The 19,319-nt window shown below is 33.7% G+C and overlaps 1 protein-coding gene across 1 annotated transcript in view; it reads right to left on the bottom strand.

The window, feature by feature from the left end:
- pug (pug C-1-tetrahydrofolate synthase, cytoplasmic) overlaps positions 1-19,319 on the bottom strand; it is a 426,201-nt gene that overhangs the window by 147,570 nt on the left and 259,312 nt on the right. Inside the window, exon 17 of the mRNA XM_090399374.1 lies at positions 3,118-3,194. Within this exon, the coding sequence (XP_090255500.1) occupies positions 3,118-3,194 (77 nt within the window). The remainder of the gene's footprint in view (positions 1-3,117; positions 3,195-19,319) is intronic.

The following is a 19,319-nucleotide window of genomic DNA, read 5'->3' as shown; positions in this document are numbered from 1 at the left end:
GGTCTATAGCTGGATGACCATTCTCCTACCACCCTTAAGCAATATCTTACTCTTCTTCCATTCCTTGAGCACTTTTCAATGAACAGCTAAGCCAAATGGGATGGCAGTTTCTTTAAACATACTTTTAAAAAACATTCACTTACTTAACCCTCCATTTCGATCTAACAGGGTCATTCATCAACAATCATTTCTTCTCCTACTGGCCTAAATTTGATTCCTGTATGGTTTCTGTTTTTAAATCAGTGAATTTCTGATACTATTTCCTAGTATAAGGATCTTATAATGATTGTAACTTGGTTGCACAAGCACTAATAAAAGGCAAATATATGGGTTATTTATAGTTAAGTCCTTTAAATGATGCAATACCAATGCACTCATGCTCAAGGTTTACTAACTTTATAAGTTACCAGTCACTTTTAAAACTTTAAAAAATTTTAAGTGCAAATATTTCTTTCCCTGCTTCGTTTATCAAATAAATAAACATTTAATATTATTATTATCCTAAGACCCTATGGAGTCACAGACTCACCTAGGAGGTTCCTTTTGTCATACACACAGCTCATCATACTATGCTTTAAACAAATTAAAATCCTCTGCAGATATCACACTCTCAAGCAATGCATTCCAATCATTCATAACTCTGCATGCAAAAAACCTGCTTCTCATTTCCCTGCTCAAACCCTCCTTATACAACTTCCAGGGATGACATCTCTTGTTCTCCCCCAATCTCCCACCATTTTATGTAAAACCTCTTCAACATTAATCCTATAACTACTCCTTACCAACTTATTGAAGCTTCTTGACAATGTTCAGGTATTCCCAGTGATCTCATTACAATTCAGTCTGTTGTGATCCTTGCAATCAAAAGCTTTCTTATAATTCTTATAATCAATAAAATAGATGAATACTTCCTTCTGAAATTCTCCTGTTCTTTCCATAATCCATCTCATGTTTGCTATTTGGCCTCTAGTTCCTCTACCTCTCCCAAAGCATGCCTGTTCTTGTGGCATTTCTCTATTCACATACGGCTCCAACCTTTGTTGGATCACTTTCAGTATAACTTTACTTGTATGTGAAACTAAAATGATGGTTCTATAATTCTCACAATCTCTGGATTTGATTTGATTTGGAATTGGAATGAATACCGATGTTTCCAATTTCTAGGCCAGTATATTTTCTTCCAAACCTGTTGACAAATTTCAGTCAATACATTCCCTACTTCATACCCAGCTGCTCTCAATAATTCCACTGACACACCATCAGCTCCAGGAGCGTTTCCTTTAGGCAGCTGTTCCATTGCTGATATCACTTCACTTTTCATTATTATGGATTCCTTGACAAATTCTCTCCTTTTGAATTCTCCACCAATATTATTATCTTTCTTGTACAAATCCGCTACATACTCATTCCATCTTTTTTTTTCATTGCTTCTTCTTCCATCAGACATTTTCCCAAATTACTTTTACAACTCCCTAGATTAAGAAGTTTATTCCTAATCTAGGAATAAACTTCCCTGTAACATCATTTATTTTTCTAAACAGATCTCTTGTTTTACTCATAATATTGCTATCTTCAATTTCCTCACCTTTTGTTTAGATGTTTTTCCTTATCTTTCCTAGCCTGTCTTTGGAAATCTGCATGCAGATTTCCAAAGTTGCTTTATTAGTCTTCTTTGCTGCTTCTATGACTGTACATTTTGCTTCTTCCCATAATTTTTCTGACTTCTACTTTAAATGCTTCATTTATAGGATTTAAATAAAATTCGATACTGTTCTTTTGTTTCTTCTTAGCCCTTAATTTCGATTTAACTTCAGCTGATAGCTGATCATGAATTATTGATTTCTGATTTCTGTATTCTCCATTGGGTGAAGTCCATTTGCACAATCTTCTTTTATGTTGTTGAAAGCAAGTGTTTGCAATGAAGCAACTGTTCTCAACACAAAATTCCAACATCCTTTCTCCTGCTTCATTCCTCAGTCCTAAACCAAATTCTCCAGTGATGCCTCATTCTTCTTTTTCACCCACTTATGCATTCCAATCACCTAATATCAAGAGAAAATCTGTTTTATCAATACTGTATACTACTTGTTGCAAGCTGCTATAAAATTCTTCTACCTCATCTTCACTTGAATCTCTAGTGGATGCATACTACCTGTATGAGTGTAACATTTACTGAATATGCCTTGATTCTGATTAGAATGCAGAATTTTCTTTGAAGATTAGAACTTGATCTATCAGACATCAGGTTGTAACCCAGAAATGTATTTTTTGTATTCTCTTATAACTATGAATGCTACTTCATTTCTTCGAAGGTTTTTCACATCCAGAGTAACACATCATGAAATCATCAGTATCAAAGTGACCTATTCCTGTCCAATCTCAGTTCACTGATTCCAAACATCTTAACTTGAGTTCTTCTCATTTCTTTCTTCACCAGCTCCAGTTTTCCTTGATACATGCTGCTTACATTCCATGTTCCTATTTTATGTAAATCAGTAAAGCAGAAGCGGCTTCTTCTGAGATTAACTTCATCAGAAGTTGAACTTCCAGAAGGCTCTTCGATCCAGCTTCATCATTCTTGCTAACTTCATTGGAATTTCCTCTCTGCTCTTCCCCGTTAGTCATTTCAGTGCCTTCCAATCTGGGTGCCCCATCTTCCAGCACTGTATCACAATAACTTAAGCCTCTGTTCATAAGATTTTCTTGGCAAAATATATACAGAAGTGGTTTGCCATTGCCTTCTGTGTTTGATTGATCATTACCACTCTTATGTTGGGTTTAATCTCTTCATTCATCCATTTCACACTTACCTTATTTAACTTCCTGAACTTTGGAATACATTTAAACATTGCTTCTACTAGATAGTTCTTTTTCTCTCTTTTAAAGTTTAAATCCAATCTCTTTTAAAGTTTTTCTCTCTTTTAAAGTTGAAGCCTTTATTAGGCTTTTTTCCTTCATTAATTAAAATTGAGTACTTAATTAAAATATCTTGATCCTGACTACCAGGTTTTTACAAAATTTAGTGAACACAAAATGTTGATAAAATTTTATAATAAAAATAAAATTTTTATATTAAGATAAAAAAAAAATTTAAAAAATAGAAAGAAATGAAATTACCTCTCTTGTCATTCCTTTTTCTGTAGGGGACTGACCAATTGTAATTTTTCTCAGAAAGCGGTCATTAGTATCAATAACTGAAAGAAAAGAAATGAATACAGCTTAAAGTGTCAGGATTAGACAACTTTAAATCGATTTTAAAATCATGAAAAAAAATAGCTATTTAGTGAAATCTAAAAAGTCTTAAAAATAAGTAGGAAATTTAATTTTTTTTTAATTTGTTTTAATTTTTTCTAATTTTTTTTATTTTCTAATTTCTAATTATAAATTAGAAGGAGGCATCACATAATTATTATTATGTGACACCTAAAGCAGTCCACAGACTCATTACAGAAGGGTTCTCTACACCATAAAACCCATTGTCTAAACTATTATCTACCATCTAGAGAGAATACCACCTATCTTAAAATAGTATATATATGTATATATACTACTGACAAAAATTTAAAAAAAAAAAAAATGTTGGAAGTTTTTTCACTTGGTTATACTATAAATTAAAGATACCAAGAAATTATATACCTGGTTTAATCATTTATCCAAGTGTAAGCAAACAAAGTTTACACCTGAAGTATTTTCAGGACTGGGGCAACTTGTATAAAGAAGCTGATGACTTCACATCACTTGCCTTAGTATCCCATAATGCAAAGCACATATCCTTAAGGGTATGTATAATGCTATGGGAAGGGTCACTACCCAGACCAGTTTTGACCTTTATTCAGGTCTCTTCAGTGGGAGCCAGACCCAGAGGTGATACTAAGGTTGAAGTAAAGCAGAAGTCATATTTCTTGGATAAAGGATTAAACCAAGTATATAATTTCTTGGTATCTTTAATTTATACTATCATCAAGTGAAAAAACTTCCAACAACTTTTCTCTAATCCAGAGTAATTTAATACTCTGGATTAGAGAAAAGGTGTGACACCTTTTGGCAACTCGTATATGAAAATATGACTTTTGCATTACTTCAACCTTAGTATCACCTCTGGCTCCCACTGAAGAGACCTCAATAAAGGTCGAAACCGGTTGGTGACTTGATTCCGGGGAAGTAGAGTTTCTACTAGGGTAATGGATAGCAATGCTGTAGCCACTTAAGTTTTAACCGTGGCTCGGCTGTTGTTGTTACCCTTAGGCTGAGGGGTAATGAATGGCAATGCTGTAGCCAATGAAGTTTTAACTGAGGCTTGGCTGTTGCTGTTACCCCTTAGATAAGATATGAACGGCTCTGCTCAGTGGGGGGGGGGGATGCCACTGGGTAGAGCCAATTGCTGAGTGGAACATGATGAGCTAAAAGACCCTTTCAGGTCACTCATTGTTGGGTGATCACGAGTTTTTGGAGAGGTAACCCCGCACATAATACAAGGAAACTGGTCTGGGTAGTGACCCTTCCCATAATACATATGCGTAAGGCTATGTGCTTTGCATTATGGGATACTTAGGCAAGTGATGTGAAATCATCAGCTTCTTTATACGAGTTGCCCCAGTCCTGAAAATACTTCAGGCACAAACTTTGTTTGCTTACACTTTTTTTAATCTGTTTACTGCATGTGTTCTCTCTTTCTGGTTCATTTGCCTGATGCGAGATGAAAAACCAAGTTTAAAGGAAAATTTTTTTTTATCCTGCTATCTATCTCCATATGAGTTTCATTTCAACGGGTAACTGTTGAAATGAAAAAGTTCATATAAAGATTCCTCTCAGCATGATGACGACTGAACTTATCTTTTCCAAGTAAAGAGTGAGATGTGTCATTTAGAAAGATGGACTCCTAACTTATCTTTTATTTCACAAATAGGAAACTATATTTTCATACACAATGAAATATGTAAAGTGAATGAAATTTCTGTAAACAAAATGCCTTAAAAACAAAAATGGATTGTGTGGTGCAAGAAGCACTCTTGTGATGAATCTATGGACTGCTTGGAAATGTCATATAATAATAAATAACCAATATTTGCATTGCAGCATCTAGCAAAATTAAATTATTATTATTATTATTATTATTAAAATTATTATTATTAAACAAGATATTGACATTTTTTAATTAAAAACATAATGTTTCATCCATTACATAGGATTTCTTCAGGTGTAAACACAAAAACTAGTGGACCTACAGTAAAGATTAACAAAAGTGAAAACCACTGTGTAAGAGTTTATACAGTGGTTTTCAAGTAAGAGTTTATAAGGCAGAAAACCAGAATAAGATATATGGCAATGGTGTAACAGTTCAGACTTATCCCATAATACTTGATGTCTCATTGCCAAATTGCCTTGTATGCCAGATGAAGAGTACATGTTATGACAAGCTGAGGTCTCCCTTCTTTTTTTATTTGTCAGAATATATCTTAGCCACAGCCAGCCAAACACATGTATGTACATGCATAAGCATGCACAATGTGCTAAATAATGCAACACTTGATTAGAAATATTTCTTATAAAAGAATCTGATGATTTTAAAAATATTTCTACAAGTAAGAATCTAATGATTTACTTCTATTTCTAGATCTTCAACTAACTAAGGAATATGGTTAATTAAAAGTCTATATTTCAAAAACCTACACATACATGCCTCTTCCCATCTTGCTGATGTGGTTGGCCAAGTGCTTAGTTTTACTGCTGTGGCATGGATGTTTGTGACTGTCTTTAGGTGGAAGATGGATTTCATTGCCCAGTGTGAGACCACCACCCTGCTTATTGGAGGTCTCAATTGGCTTAAAAAAGTTCCATGTTTGATCTCTAGAGCAGGGTTTGGTTTCCAAACTATGTAAAAATGAATTAAAAATACAAAAAAGAAATATATATATATATATATATATATAATGGATAAAAATAGAAAAAAATTATATAAAATTAATTTAAAAAAATAGAAAATTTATAAAAATAGGAAAAAAATGTCCTTAGCCCACCCACAGTACAAAATGTTCTATACTTTTGCAAAATAACCTTTCATGGGTGGAAGCAACATAAAAAAAAGGGTTTATTGTCTTATTACAGACAAGGATGAACTAGCTAAAGAATGCCTATTCTTAAAAAATGCTTTTCTAAAAAATGGCTACAATGAATATATTATTTCAAGACTGCTTAGACGATATGCAGTTTAGTCTAATGACAAGGAAAGCAGAGGCTTTCCTTGTCATTAGCCTAAACTGCATATTACAGGTAGATTTTACAGGTAGATGATGATAGGGAACTCTTCTGTTGTACAATAATGTTTGTTGGCTCAACAGAAGTTAATTTTTAGAAAGATTTCTTGTATTAATTGATATCAAAATTTTTCTTGATGAAAAAGGAGATATTTATCCACAATTGAGTGATAAAAGATGGTTGTCACACTTATCATTTTTAGTATGAAATTTCTGTACGATTTCTGTACGAAATTAAGCAATTTAAATTTAGAGTTACAAGGTAGAGATAAAAATTTAATTGACATGTTAAGTTCAATAAAAACTTTCCAACAATACTTACTTTTATTAAAGAAAAATATAAATGACCACGAATTTAGACATCTCCCATATTTATTAAAATTTTTTGAATAAAATCAAGAAATGCTATGCTATGATTTAAAAGAATTTATTCGTGAAATAGAATTAGTTGAGGAAGAAATAAATTCAAGATTTAAAGATTTTAATAAAACTGAAATGATTGTATCTTTTATCAATAATCCATTTCAAGAAAACTTGAACATCACAGAAATTTCAAATAAAATTAATGGGCTGTTTGATATAAACCAAGCTGAAGTAGAACTTGAGATAATAAACATTCAGAATAGTTTACATTTAAAATCAATAAACAATGAAGTAATTTGGAAGTATGCACAAGAAAAATTCCCAATATTAACTGATATTATTATTATTATTACATGACACCTCCAGGGAGTCCAAGGACTCATCGAGGGAGGGCACCTACTTTGCAACTCTCTATCTCCATCACTCAATCTGCCAACTACAACGAACCACAACTATCATCATCATCAACACCAGCGCCATCTACTGCCCACCACCACTATTATTTTCACAGACAATCACAAACATCCATGCTTATGTTGGGATTCGAATCTGCAGCCTTTTGGCTGGAGAGTGGATATGCTAACCACTCAGCCAACCAGGCTAGCAAATATTGCGCAAAAAATTCTGTCGTGTTTCGTATCGACATACTCGTCAGAATCCGCTTTTTCAAATATGACCGTCATAAAAAATCAATTAAGAAACTAAATTACAAATGATCATTTGGATGATTGTCTGCGATTGGCCACTTCTTCATATCAACTTGACTATGAAAATATTGCGAGGGCCAAACAATGCCAAATTTCACGTTAACTTTTTTCTTTTTTTAATCAACCAGCATTTCCTGTAACTCGTAAGTTTGTAAGTTTGTAATCAATCTGTTGTTTTTCCTAACTTTGGTTTTCCAAAATAGAGAAATAAATATTTTATTTCAATATATATTTTTTTTTTTTTTTTGTATTAAAATAATTAAAAGTGATAAATAAATTTTTAAATAGACAAATAAAGTTTTTAGTTGTGTATTTTTTTTTAGTTTGTTTATTTGTGCATAATCAGATATCAGGTTGGGGAAACGTGATCTATATAAGAGAGAGAGTAGATCGTCGAATAACTTTTTATAGAAAAGTAGCTCACATAGTAGAAAAGGTTGAACACCATGTCATATAACTACATAATGATCTTCAGGTTTGTTAATCTTTAATGTTTATCTACTAGTTTTTATTTTCATCTAAGAAAATCCTATGTAATTAAAATGAAATGAATTTTTTATTAAAGGTAAATGTTAATATCTTATTCTGGTTTTCTTTATAAACTCTTATTTAACTATATATCAGTCAGAACTGAAGGACATACAGGGGATATGGTTTGATGTTAAATCAGGTGTGAAAAAGGGTGCACATTATATCCACTGTTATTCATGGTCTACGTGGATCACATTAAGAAGGAAAGTGGTATTAAATCTGATATCAAAATTATTATTATTATTATTATTATTATTTAGGCCTCCATGGAGTCAAAAGACTCATTGTGGGAGGTCCTACCTAAGAAACACAAAGTCTATCAAGACTCATCGAGGGGAGATACCCCCCCTCCTAAGAAACACAAAATTTATCATACCACTCCTTAAACTCGTTGACCGTTCTCGCTCTCATCACTCTATCAGGCAATGCATTCCATGGTTCAACCACCCTCCATGCAAAGAAACCACTCCTCACATTCTTGCTCACAGTTTCCTTTCGTAACTTCCAGGGATGGCCCCTTGTCATCACTCTCCTTCCTGCTGTTCAACCAAGTGAAAGAACTCCCCAGTGGCAACCCTGCAACCACCAGTTTAAAAGTCTCAATCATATCATCTCTCCTCCTTCTATTCACCAAACTCTGCAGTCCACATTCCCTCAGCCAATCCTCATAACTAACATTATACAGTCCTGAAGCTGTCTTTGTTATCTGCTTCTGTACTCTTTCCACAGCAAATCCTGGGGACCAAATCTGAGAACAATAGTCTAAGTGTGGCCTGATCAGGGTCTTATACAACGGAATGATAACTCTTTTATCTCTGCAGGTCAGCTTCCTTCTCATCATTGCAGCAATCCTTTGTGTTACCTTCACCACTTTTGCAATATGTCCCTTGAATTTCAGGTTTCTATCAATCATCAACCCCAGATCTCTTGTCTTCCCTACTTCCTCCAGTATATCTCCTCCAATAGAGTATGCAGCGTCCCATCGATGTGTCCCAAACCTCAAGACCTTACACTTTGCTGCATTAAACTGACATCCCCCATTCATTTGCCCATCTGTCTGCCTTATTCAGATCCTCTTGCATGACTACCGCATCTGCACTATTACTAATAACCCTTCCCAGCTTCACATCATCTGCAAACAACTGAACATCCCCCCCCCCCTGCAATCCACTGACAATGTCATTGATATAAAGGTTAAACGATATAGGCCCCAGTACTGAGATTATGATTAATCTTAGCTTTTTATTTTATGCAGATGATGTTATACAGTATTTCTGAATAAATCCAGTACAAGTCATCAAGATTCCCTGACTAAATTGAATAACTGTTGTAACAAATTTGGTATGAAAATCAGCAATAAAAAGACAAATACAATGAAACAAAGCAGAAACATTAAAAACATTGACTGTATTTGAATAGTGAACCTATAGAGGCAAATAAAACATTTCAACTATTTAGGGACAATTTTTAGTGAAGATGGCAAATTAAATATGGAAACAGACAACAGAATTAGTAAAGCTGGTATGGTAGGAAGTCAACTGAATAAATTTATATGGAATAAGAGAGAAATTAGTCAAAACGCTAAATTAGCTGTATACAAGAATGGTGTTCAAATCAATTTTAACTTATGGATCTGAGAGCTGCATTAGAAATAAATCATTGGATCAAAGACTGGAGACTTCTAATATGAGAGTTCTGAGAAAGATTAGTGGGAATAGATAACACCAGTGGCAGTATCACATTAAAAATGAAGATATTAGGAAAGAAATTTCCATTGTTACCATTCAGGAATGTGTTAGTAGAGCTAATTTCAGGTGGTATGGTCACTTAAACAGAATGGGAGAGGAAAGATTAGCAATACAAATATTCTTTGCCAAGTTTGCAAGAAAAATACCCATAGGAAGGCCAAGATGTAAGTGGATTAATATAGCAAAAAGTGCCCCAGAAGACAGAAATATAATATTTAGTAATGTTGGGGGTTTGACAGGTAACAGATTAATTTGAAGCAAAATTGTTGATCTGAAGTAAGTAATGGTATAAATTTTTCATGGAGTACTATCATAATACTGCCGGTCTGGTTAGTTGAGTGGTTAGTGTATCTGCTCTCCAGCCAAAAGGCTGTAGATTTGAATTCCGCCATGGGCAAGGATGTTTGGAATTATCTCTGAAAATACTGTGGTGGTAGGCAGTAGATGGCATCAGTGTAGATGATGCAGTTCGCTGTAGTTGGTGGATTGAGTGGTGGAGATGGAAAGTTGTAGAGTAGGTGCCCTCCCTAGATGAATCTTTGGACTCCTTGGGGATGTCACATAATAATATCCTGTACCACTTCCTCGGTGTACATACAAAGAATTCGATTATAATGATTTTTTCTCTTTTTTGTTTTACATGTTCTTTTTGAGTCAAACAACACTAATCTGATCAAAAGAATCAGTGCTGTAGTCAAACATTGTTTTAACAGATATTACCACCAGCCAATTTCACATTATTGTTGCATCAGTCATCATCCTCACAATGTGAATACTAATAGGGAATCACAAGCATGCCCAGTTTTTCTTTTCTTTTCTTTTTTTAATGGTGATCTCATCCAGAGCAGGGACAAGGGTGAGGCAAACGAGGCACTTGCCTCAGGTGAACAATGAGAAAGGGCAGCAAATTGGTGAAAAATGAAAATTAATAACTTGCAAAATAATAAAAAAATAAAAAGCCAAATGTATCTTGCAATATTTGTCAAATACTTTAAGCAAACTAACGATCTGCATCAAATGCTCTCTCTAGATACACTCGTTTCCTCATATGATATCGCCCTAGTAAGCAGTATGGTAAGCGAGTTTGGGTATGTTCATTGTGCATTATTTGTGCAGTGTGCTAGTATGACAGCGAGCAGAAGGTATTATTTTAAATACATTAAACTTAAGGTAAGTTTTCTATTATAGAAATTTGTAAAAATGTTTCATTGTATGTTACATTATATTACGACTAAAATATTATTTTCCATTTTTATTTGTAATGTAATCAAAAGTGATTACATTACAAATATATAATTTTTCATTTTCAGATGAACTAATGGTGTCAAGAAAATCCAGTGGTGCTGAATATAGGAAAAGAAGAAACTTGAGAAATGAAACAAATCAACATAGTGTAATACAGTTGCAAAATTGGCTAGAAAAAACCGAGTACTTCAAATACTTCAAGACAATACCGGTTGAGGCTCATGAAAAGACGATTGAATTTGAAGAAAACACTACCATAGAAGAGCAAGAAAAAGGAAGGGAAGTTGAAGAAGAAGAAGAAATTCAAATACGAGAAAATTCGACAGAACAAGAAAAAGAGGTATTTAATTCTATTAATTTCAATGATCCTCCTTCATGGCCGCCTATTACGGATAAAATTAGATGTGTTCTAATCAAACATGGACCAGAACAAGGAGAAGACGCAGATTTTAGGGAATCTGCTTCAGAGGATGGCAGGAGATTTTCAAAGGAATGGTTTTTTTAAAAAATGTTCCAATGGAGAGCGAGTCCATCGTAACTGGTTCATTTTTTCCAAAATATCTATGTTGATATTATGTTTTTCATGTATCCATTTTGGTAAAGGAGGTAAAATGGATTCTGCCATCTGCAATCAAAGCCGAGGATTTAAAGATTGCAAAAATCTAAGTCGAATTTCCGATCATGAAAATTCTGTATTTCTTGCAACAAGTATCTCCATTGGAAGTGCTTTGAAAAGAAACTTAAAACTGGTGGTTTTATAGATGATTTGTTTGCAAAAAGCAATACAGACAGAAAAGGAAAGATGGCAAAATATTTTTACGTGTTGTATTGGATGTAATTTTATTTTGTGCAAATAATAATTTACCTCTTAGAGGTACCCAAGAAATTATTGGTAATTCGAATGCAGGAATTTTTCTAAACTTGATTGAATTAATAAGCTGATACAATATAACCACTGCAGAACATGTTGCTAATCATAAGAAGGAGTCTGTTTCATACTTATCTAATAAGATTCAAGACAAATTTCTTTTAGTCTTAGGGAACCATGTTTGAACTGAAATTCTTTCTAGAATTAAAGAATCGAAATACTTTTCCTTGATGTTCGACTGTACACCTGATGTATCGCATCACGAACAAATGTGCCAAATTATTCGATATGTAGTTATTAGGAATGATTCTATTACGATTGAAGAAAGCTTTATAGATTTTATAGTGATAAAAGAAAAAACTGGTAGTGGTTTAGCCTACGAAATTGTCAATAAATTAGAAAAAGATGGACTCACTATTCTAAACGTTAGAGGGCAAGGATATGACAATGGGGCAAACATGGTGGCTGTTTATAATGAAGTACAAGCCATAATTTCTCAAAAAAAAAAAAAAAAAATGAACAAGCTACGTACATTCCTTGTGCGGTCACAGCTTTAATTTGGTTTGTAAAAATGCTGCTTCTTCAAATGCTAACATGATCACATTTTTCGGAATCGTTCAGAGACTTTATACGTTTTTTGTGAATTTGACAACTAGATGGAATAAACTAATGTCTGTATTAAAAACAACTTTAAAAGGTCATACAGACACATGATGGGCCTCAAGAGCAAATGCCATCAAGGAATTGCACCAACAAATACTCCAAGTGTATAACATATTAATTGATTTGAAAAATGAGCAATCATTGCAATGCGCTGAAATTAAAAGCATATTGAAACAAATAAATTTTAAATTCTTATGTACGTTATCTACATGGAATTTAATATTGCAAGAAGTTGATAAAATAAACAAAGCTTTGCAATCAAAAACGATAACTATAATTAAAGCTTCATGTTTAATAGAAGGATTATCTAATTCCTTGCAGCCAATGAGAGACACTATATGGGAAAATATCTTTTCTAAGAGTGAAAATTTGGCTTCAAAAATGGAATTGTCTACAGATTTTGAAAACAAATGAAGCCAAATTATTAAATTAGATGATAAATCTCAGCAATCAGTTCCTTATAATGTTAAATATTTATTTACAGTAGAAATGAAAGAAATAATAGATATTTAATAACACAACTTAGATGGAGATATGAAAAACTATATGGGATTTTGTCTGGCTTCGAATTTTTAACAGGTGAAAAATTAAAGTCGATGGATACAGAAAATTAAAAAAAAGCAGCTTGTGATTTATCTCTTAAATATCCAAACGATATAAATTCTGTAGAATTATTATCAGAAATAATCAGTTTCAAAAATCAGGCAATGACATTAATTCCAGACCTTAAAGCAGCTATAAGTTTAGATCTTTTAAAAACGATTCATGAATATAGTTTAGTTCAGTCCTATCCAAATTTAGAAGTTGTATTGAGAATAGGCTTAATACTACTGTAGCTTCTGGTGAAAGAGGCTTCAGTCAACTAAAAATTATCAAAACATATTTAAGATTGTCACTTGCTCAGGAAAAATTGTCAAATATGGCAATTTTATCAATCGAACAGGAATTTACAAAACAAATTAATTTTGATAAAATAATTGATGAATTGGCTTCACTAAAAGCAAGAAAAGTAAAAAAAGATTTTATATTGGGCATTTATTTATATAAGTATTATTAATATTATTTTGTCTCTATTATTAAATTAAATTACTGAAAAATTTGTAATATTCTAATTTATCTCATGTGTAATACTTATTTTGTTTTTCTTTTGTTAAGGTTGGTGTGATTTTATTTTTAATATGTGTAATTTTATGTTCTTCTTACTACTATTGTACTATTACTGCATTCTGTGACTTTTTTATTTAATAATTAATAAATTTATTTTGTTTATTTATTTTTATTTAATACTTATTAGAAATAAAAAACTATATACATAGGGGCAAAAATTTATCCTCCTGCCTCAGGTGAAAATACCTCTAGGCCCGGCTCTGATCTCATCCATGAAATGTTTATTTAGAAATCTATAGTACATTCATGCAGTAGATAAGCTAAGGCTATTTTCCAATTTTTATTTATTTTATTTTAAAATAGGGGTCACTTAAGAGTCTTAGCCAAATAACTGGGAGAAGACCCCCACATCACTTTTTGGGAATGCAAAGAAATGACTGGAGATTCTGACCTAATGTCCATTCCTCACCTTTATGTGGTGTGCCCCTGTTAGTAGGCATCTACTGGGTACTGAACGAACAAGGATGGGCTGGCAATTTGGGACTTAGCTGAATAAATTGTACTTTTTATTGGCTTAAACCACAAATGCATATAATGGTACAACATGATGAGATTTCATGTGGGCTGGGGCATTACCCAGTTAAACAAATCCCCCCCACTGTTTTCGTCAGGGAACCATGGCAAACAGTGAAAAGTCAGCTACTACCAACTCAACATCTAGAAGAAGAAGAATAAATGGGACATCAGAAGAACTGAAGATAAGCACCATCGATATAAGGAGTATTAATGGAAAGGAAATGTAGCTAGTAATAATGATCAAGGAAAGGAACTAGTAGCAATAGCATTCAACAATAAACATGAAGGTAAACTTCTTGATTGGAAGGCAGTTTCAAGTAGAGTTATGTGGGCAAACTTCAAAATAAGGAAATGAATAATGAAACTTATTTGTGCCTATGGTCCCACAGAAGGTTCTTCTAAGGAAGAAGTGGAGGAATTTTTTGAGTCATTAGAACAAGCAGCTGACATAAAAAAAATGGAAAAAGTGATCCTTATTGGAGACCTGAACAGCAGAGGGAAATGAATCTCATCAGGCATATAGGAACTTTTTGGAAAAATTTGGAGAAAAGAGCAAAGCTAATAATAATGGTAAGTATTTACTAGACTTTTGCTCAGAACATGAACTAGTCATTACTAACACCATGTTTCAGCATAAAGATGTGCACAAGTTCACATGGAGAGAAGACACAAGAAATCCAAAACACCAAACAAACAGTATACAAGACAGTGTTCAAACCAGTTTTAAATTAAGTATCTGAGAGTTGGGTTAGAAATAAAGCACTTATTCAAAGACTGGAGAACACAGATTATAAGAGTTCTGAGAAAAATTCTGCCATCAATGGCAGAATCATATTAAAAATTAAGATATTAGAAAGGAATTTCACACTATTAATATTCAAAAATGTGTGAGCAGAGTAATCTAATGTGGTATGGCCACTTAAATAGAATGGGTGAGGAAAGGTTACCAAAACAGGTATTTGATGCCAAGATGGCAGAAAAGAGACCCAGAGAGAGTGAGAGATTAAGGTCTAGGTGAATTGATTCAGTCAGAACTGAATTTGAAGAGTGAAATGTTAGATGTGACAATATTGGTGTTTACAAGTAATAGACTAATCTGGAGGAAAACTGTCAAAAGGGATTAATAATAATGTACACTTAATAGTGTAGTGCTGTCATAGTAAGCTGAATACTCCTTGAGGAACCATTTTCAGGAAATTGATGATGATTTTATTTTATTTTTTGCATAGTCCAGAAAATCTGATCTAAGGACCAAACATGGAACATTTTTTCCAAGCCACTTCAGGCCTCCAATAAGCAGGATGGTGGTCTCATCCTGGGCAATGAAGTTCATCAACACCTAATAATGTCTCTGATTATTATGCTGAATTTATTTCTTTTCCCTATAAGAAATATGTTAATAAAGTTGGTCATTTTATTAACTCATTTCTCTCAATATATATGAACAATTTTTCATTATTTGGGAACTCAATAAAGGTAATGGGTTTATAGTGCTAGACTTTGCAAAAGCTTTCAGCAGGATACTGCATGGAATTCTAATTGAAGTGGATAAAAGGGTGGTTGATGGAGAAATATCAGAGAGTAGTTCATTCAGGAGTAGAGTCCAGTAAAGACCTGTGACTAGTGGCATGCCTCAGGGCTCTGTTCTTGGGCTATTACTGTTTAATTTATACATTAATGATATAGGAAAGGTTCTGAGAGGAACCATTAAGTTATTTGCTGATGATGCAAAATTGAGTGGAGCAATAGTTAATAGAAATGATATTCAAAATTTGCAGGATAATTTAGATAGACTGGCAGTCTGGGTAAAGGAAAATAGATGTCGGTTAATGTGGCAAAGTGTAAGGTTATGTATTGTGGGGTAAAAAGATTACCAACAGTACACCACATTAATGGTACTGTACTCCAGAAAATTGACAAAATCAGAGATTTGGGGGATGTTAGTGGATAAGGAGTTAGTTTAGAAGGCATATTGCAAATGTGGTTAAAGCAGCTCATTGGATTACTTGGTTACTGAAGAATACCCTGACAGGCAGGTTATTATTCCTCTTTATCGAGCTTTGATAAGATCTCATCTTGACTACTGTGTGCAGACTTGGTCACCTGGGTTTCTTGGCAATGAGGAAGAGGTGGAGAAGATCCAGAGGCGAGTGACCAAGATGGTAGCAGGTCTATGGAATGAACCTTACGAGAACAGGTCAAAGAGATGTGGGTTACAGAAACTGGTTGATAGATGGAAATGGATAATATGATTGAGACATACAAAGTACTGAAGGGATTTTACAAGATTAATTCAGAGGAAATTTTTCCGAACAGGTGGGTTGGTGGGAGAACTAGGGGGCCATCCATGGAAACTGAGCAAGAGCGTAGTTAGCAGTCGTGTATGAACTAGATTTTTTGCTTGGAGAGAGGTTAATGAGTGTAGGTCACCAGAGTCTATTCTGGGTGCCATGAATGAGCTCCAAAATCCAAAACAAAATCCAAAGTATGATAGTTACTGCATGAATGTTGGATGGTGCTCGGCATCATGTTTAGGACCTCTCTCAATGAGTCTCAGAACTCCATAGGGTAGACCATAATAATAATAATAATAAAATAATAATATCCCTTGTAATACCATGGCTGTACTTACATTAAGATTCTGCAGTAGCCTAAGGACTTCATATTCATCTACTTTTATCCTAACGTCAGTCTCTGACACATCCAGTACTGCAGTATCTTCACATAAATGGTACACACTTATTATTCAGTAACTCAACTATTTCTTCTGCTCCTGTTACCTCCTTCCATCAGCATCCATACTGTAATTATTCTTCCTTTTACACACCATATAATGAAATCTTGAGGATTTGCTTTGAGTTGCTTGGCTAGTTTCCTCTCGCCTTTCTTATCATCCTGGTTACCCTTTGGAATTGTGTTTCATATGCTCATGAGCTCAGTGATCACTTTCCTCTTATATTCCCGCCACAACATTTTCTTTTATTTTTTGCAACTCCTATTTAACGATGTTACTCATTCATTTAACATATACCTGATTTATCCTCTTGATCATGGATATAAAGTCTACTTTCTTCAATCATCCCTTGACCATCTTCCCTCTATTGCTAAAGTCTTTCCTTCCAGATTCTTATGCCATGCCCATGATTCAAGCTGCCTCCTAAGTTTACATGAACATCATCTTTGTAGTTCTCCTATTTTTTTTTTTAATGTGACACCCACTCACAGAAGGTTGTAAACCTATAGTATATCAATATCATGAGCGGATTAAGGAATTTTTTTTTATTTTCATTCATTCATTTATTTTTTTACTTAGTCTGGAAATCCTGTTTTAAAACCTAAACAAGTAATTTTTTCAAGCTTCTGAAAAAATTACTTGTTTTTTGAAATATGAAATTCATCTTCCCCCTAAAGATAATCATAAACATCCCTGTTCATGGTGGGATTCAACATTTCTGGCAACCTCCCAGGTCAAGACTGAACAAAAATTTTTCCTATTCAGAGGCAATGCAGCCACAATGTCTCTGGTTACTGATAAATCCTCTGATGCAGTCACCAGATCTAGCAATCTCAAACTTCAAGTCCTGTCCATTACATGCTCTCTCTCTCTCTCTCTGTGTTACTAGCTACAAAAATGTTCCATTTCCTTCCCTTCATATGTCTCCTCCAAATCAATGTCACTATTGTTGAAGTTCCATATTTTGTTCTGTTGTTCCCTATCTCCTGAAAATAAGTGTACCTGTCTCATGTTTATGTATACCTACCTGTCCCTTCCCCACAAAGGTCTAGTTTCTCTGAATCTGCACTTCCCAAGTCTCACTAAACAACAATTTATCCAGACACTTAACTTCAAATCCATTCAAACTTAATCCATCACTTGAGTATAAGTCCTTCCATCCATCAAATTCACTCCACACATCTACAAATTGCATGATATTCCTGATGTACTACCTATGCATTGACAAATTTACAATCATGATAATATCTTCTGTTCAAATTATCTTTATCATATCATGGCAGTACACTCACAATATTTACTCTAAGAGGAAAAAGACTATGGGTTATCCCTGAAGGAGTAAGATTGTGGTTAGCAAGGATGTAGTGACTCAATTTTTTTGGTAAGAGAAAAGTGAATGAGTTAACAGGGTTGCCATAGGGAATTGTGAGTATGCTGTCAGTTTTTTTTCTGTGAACATGTATTCTCTGATTAGTTTATTTTGTTCTGTAGGAGAAAAAAACAGTTTTCATGTTGGTTGGAGAGTGAATATACTAACCACTCAGCCAACCAGGCCAGTTGAGTGCATAAATTCTATTTCCTTCTTATTATGTATTATTTTTCCATAAGGACTACTTATAATTTATATTTCAACTGCATCTGCCTTTGCAACTCCAGGACCTATCACTGCAACTGACTATTTGTTTTGTATTGTCTCATAGCAGTTCTCAATCTCTCTCACAGTAGACAGTCTGAAATACACTGCCTCCTGTCACTTTTATTCTCATAGGTCATAACTCTTTCTGCTATCATGAGCAGTATTCCCCAAACCAACATGTTTTATCCTACCCCCACCTGAAAATACAAGAACTCACATTCTATTCCAATGATCATATCTCTTCCATCAACTGACTCATTAATTCGATAATAATTTTGTAGCCCAGTCAAATTGACCAATACCAACGCTCTATTTCAAAGGTATACTTGTATCTTTTAATGACCATTCTATTCCAATCAATAATGACCTTTCTCACACAAATTCCTGCACACATTCACATCTTCTTTAAAAGCTCTAGTTTTCCTGATCACATCTATTCTCTCATTTAATAATGTCATCTAAAACATTTAACTTCAAATCCATTTAAGTATAAGCCATCATTCATATATAAGTTCTTTCATCTATCAAAATCACTCACACATCAATAAACTGCATACTCTTTTTTCTATTCAATATGCACATTGACTCATTTGTTATGATGGCTCTTCTCAATTCACTTCTATTAAACTGTAGCTCAAAATTTGTCAAGTTGTGTGGAACAATGAATCATAGCCTAAAGATTGGTTCACCTCAGTTCTGATTCCTATTCCTAAAAAAGGGAAAAGTAAAAAATGTAGCAATTATAGAACTATCAGTTTAGTCAGTCATCCAAGCAAAATTTTCCTAAAAATCTTACTCTCTAGGATTGAGAGGAAAATAGAAAGTATACTTTCAGAGAACCAAGTGGGATTCCATAAAAACAAGCATACAACAGATCAGTTATTTAT

Source organism: Typopeltis vanoorti, chromosome 10 (genome assembly GCF_054136105.1).
Source record: "Typopeltis vanoorti isolate ZY-2024b chromosome 10, IOZ_Tvanoo_1.0, whole genome shotgun sequence".
In the NCBI taxonomy this organism is placed as follows: Eukaryota; Metazoa; Arthropoda; class Arachnida; order Uropygi; family Thelyphonidae; genus Typopeltis; species Typopeltis vanoorti.
Note: the sequence above shows the minus strand (reverse complement) of the source record. Positions and strands in the feature narration are given on the sequence as shown.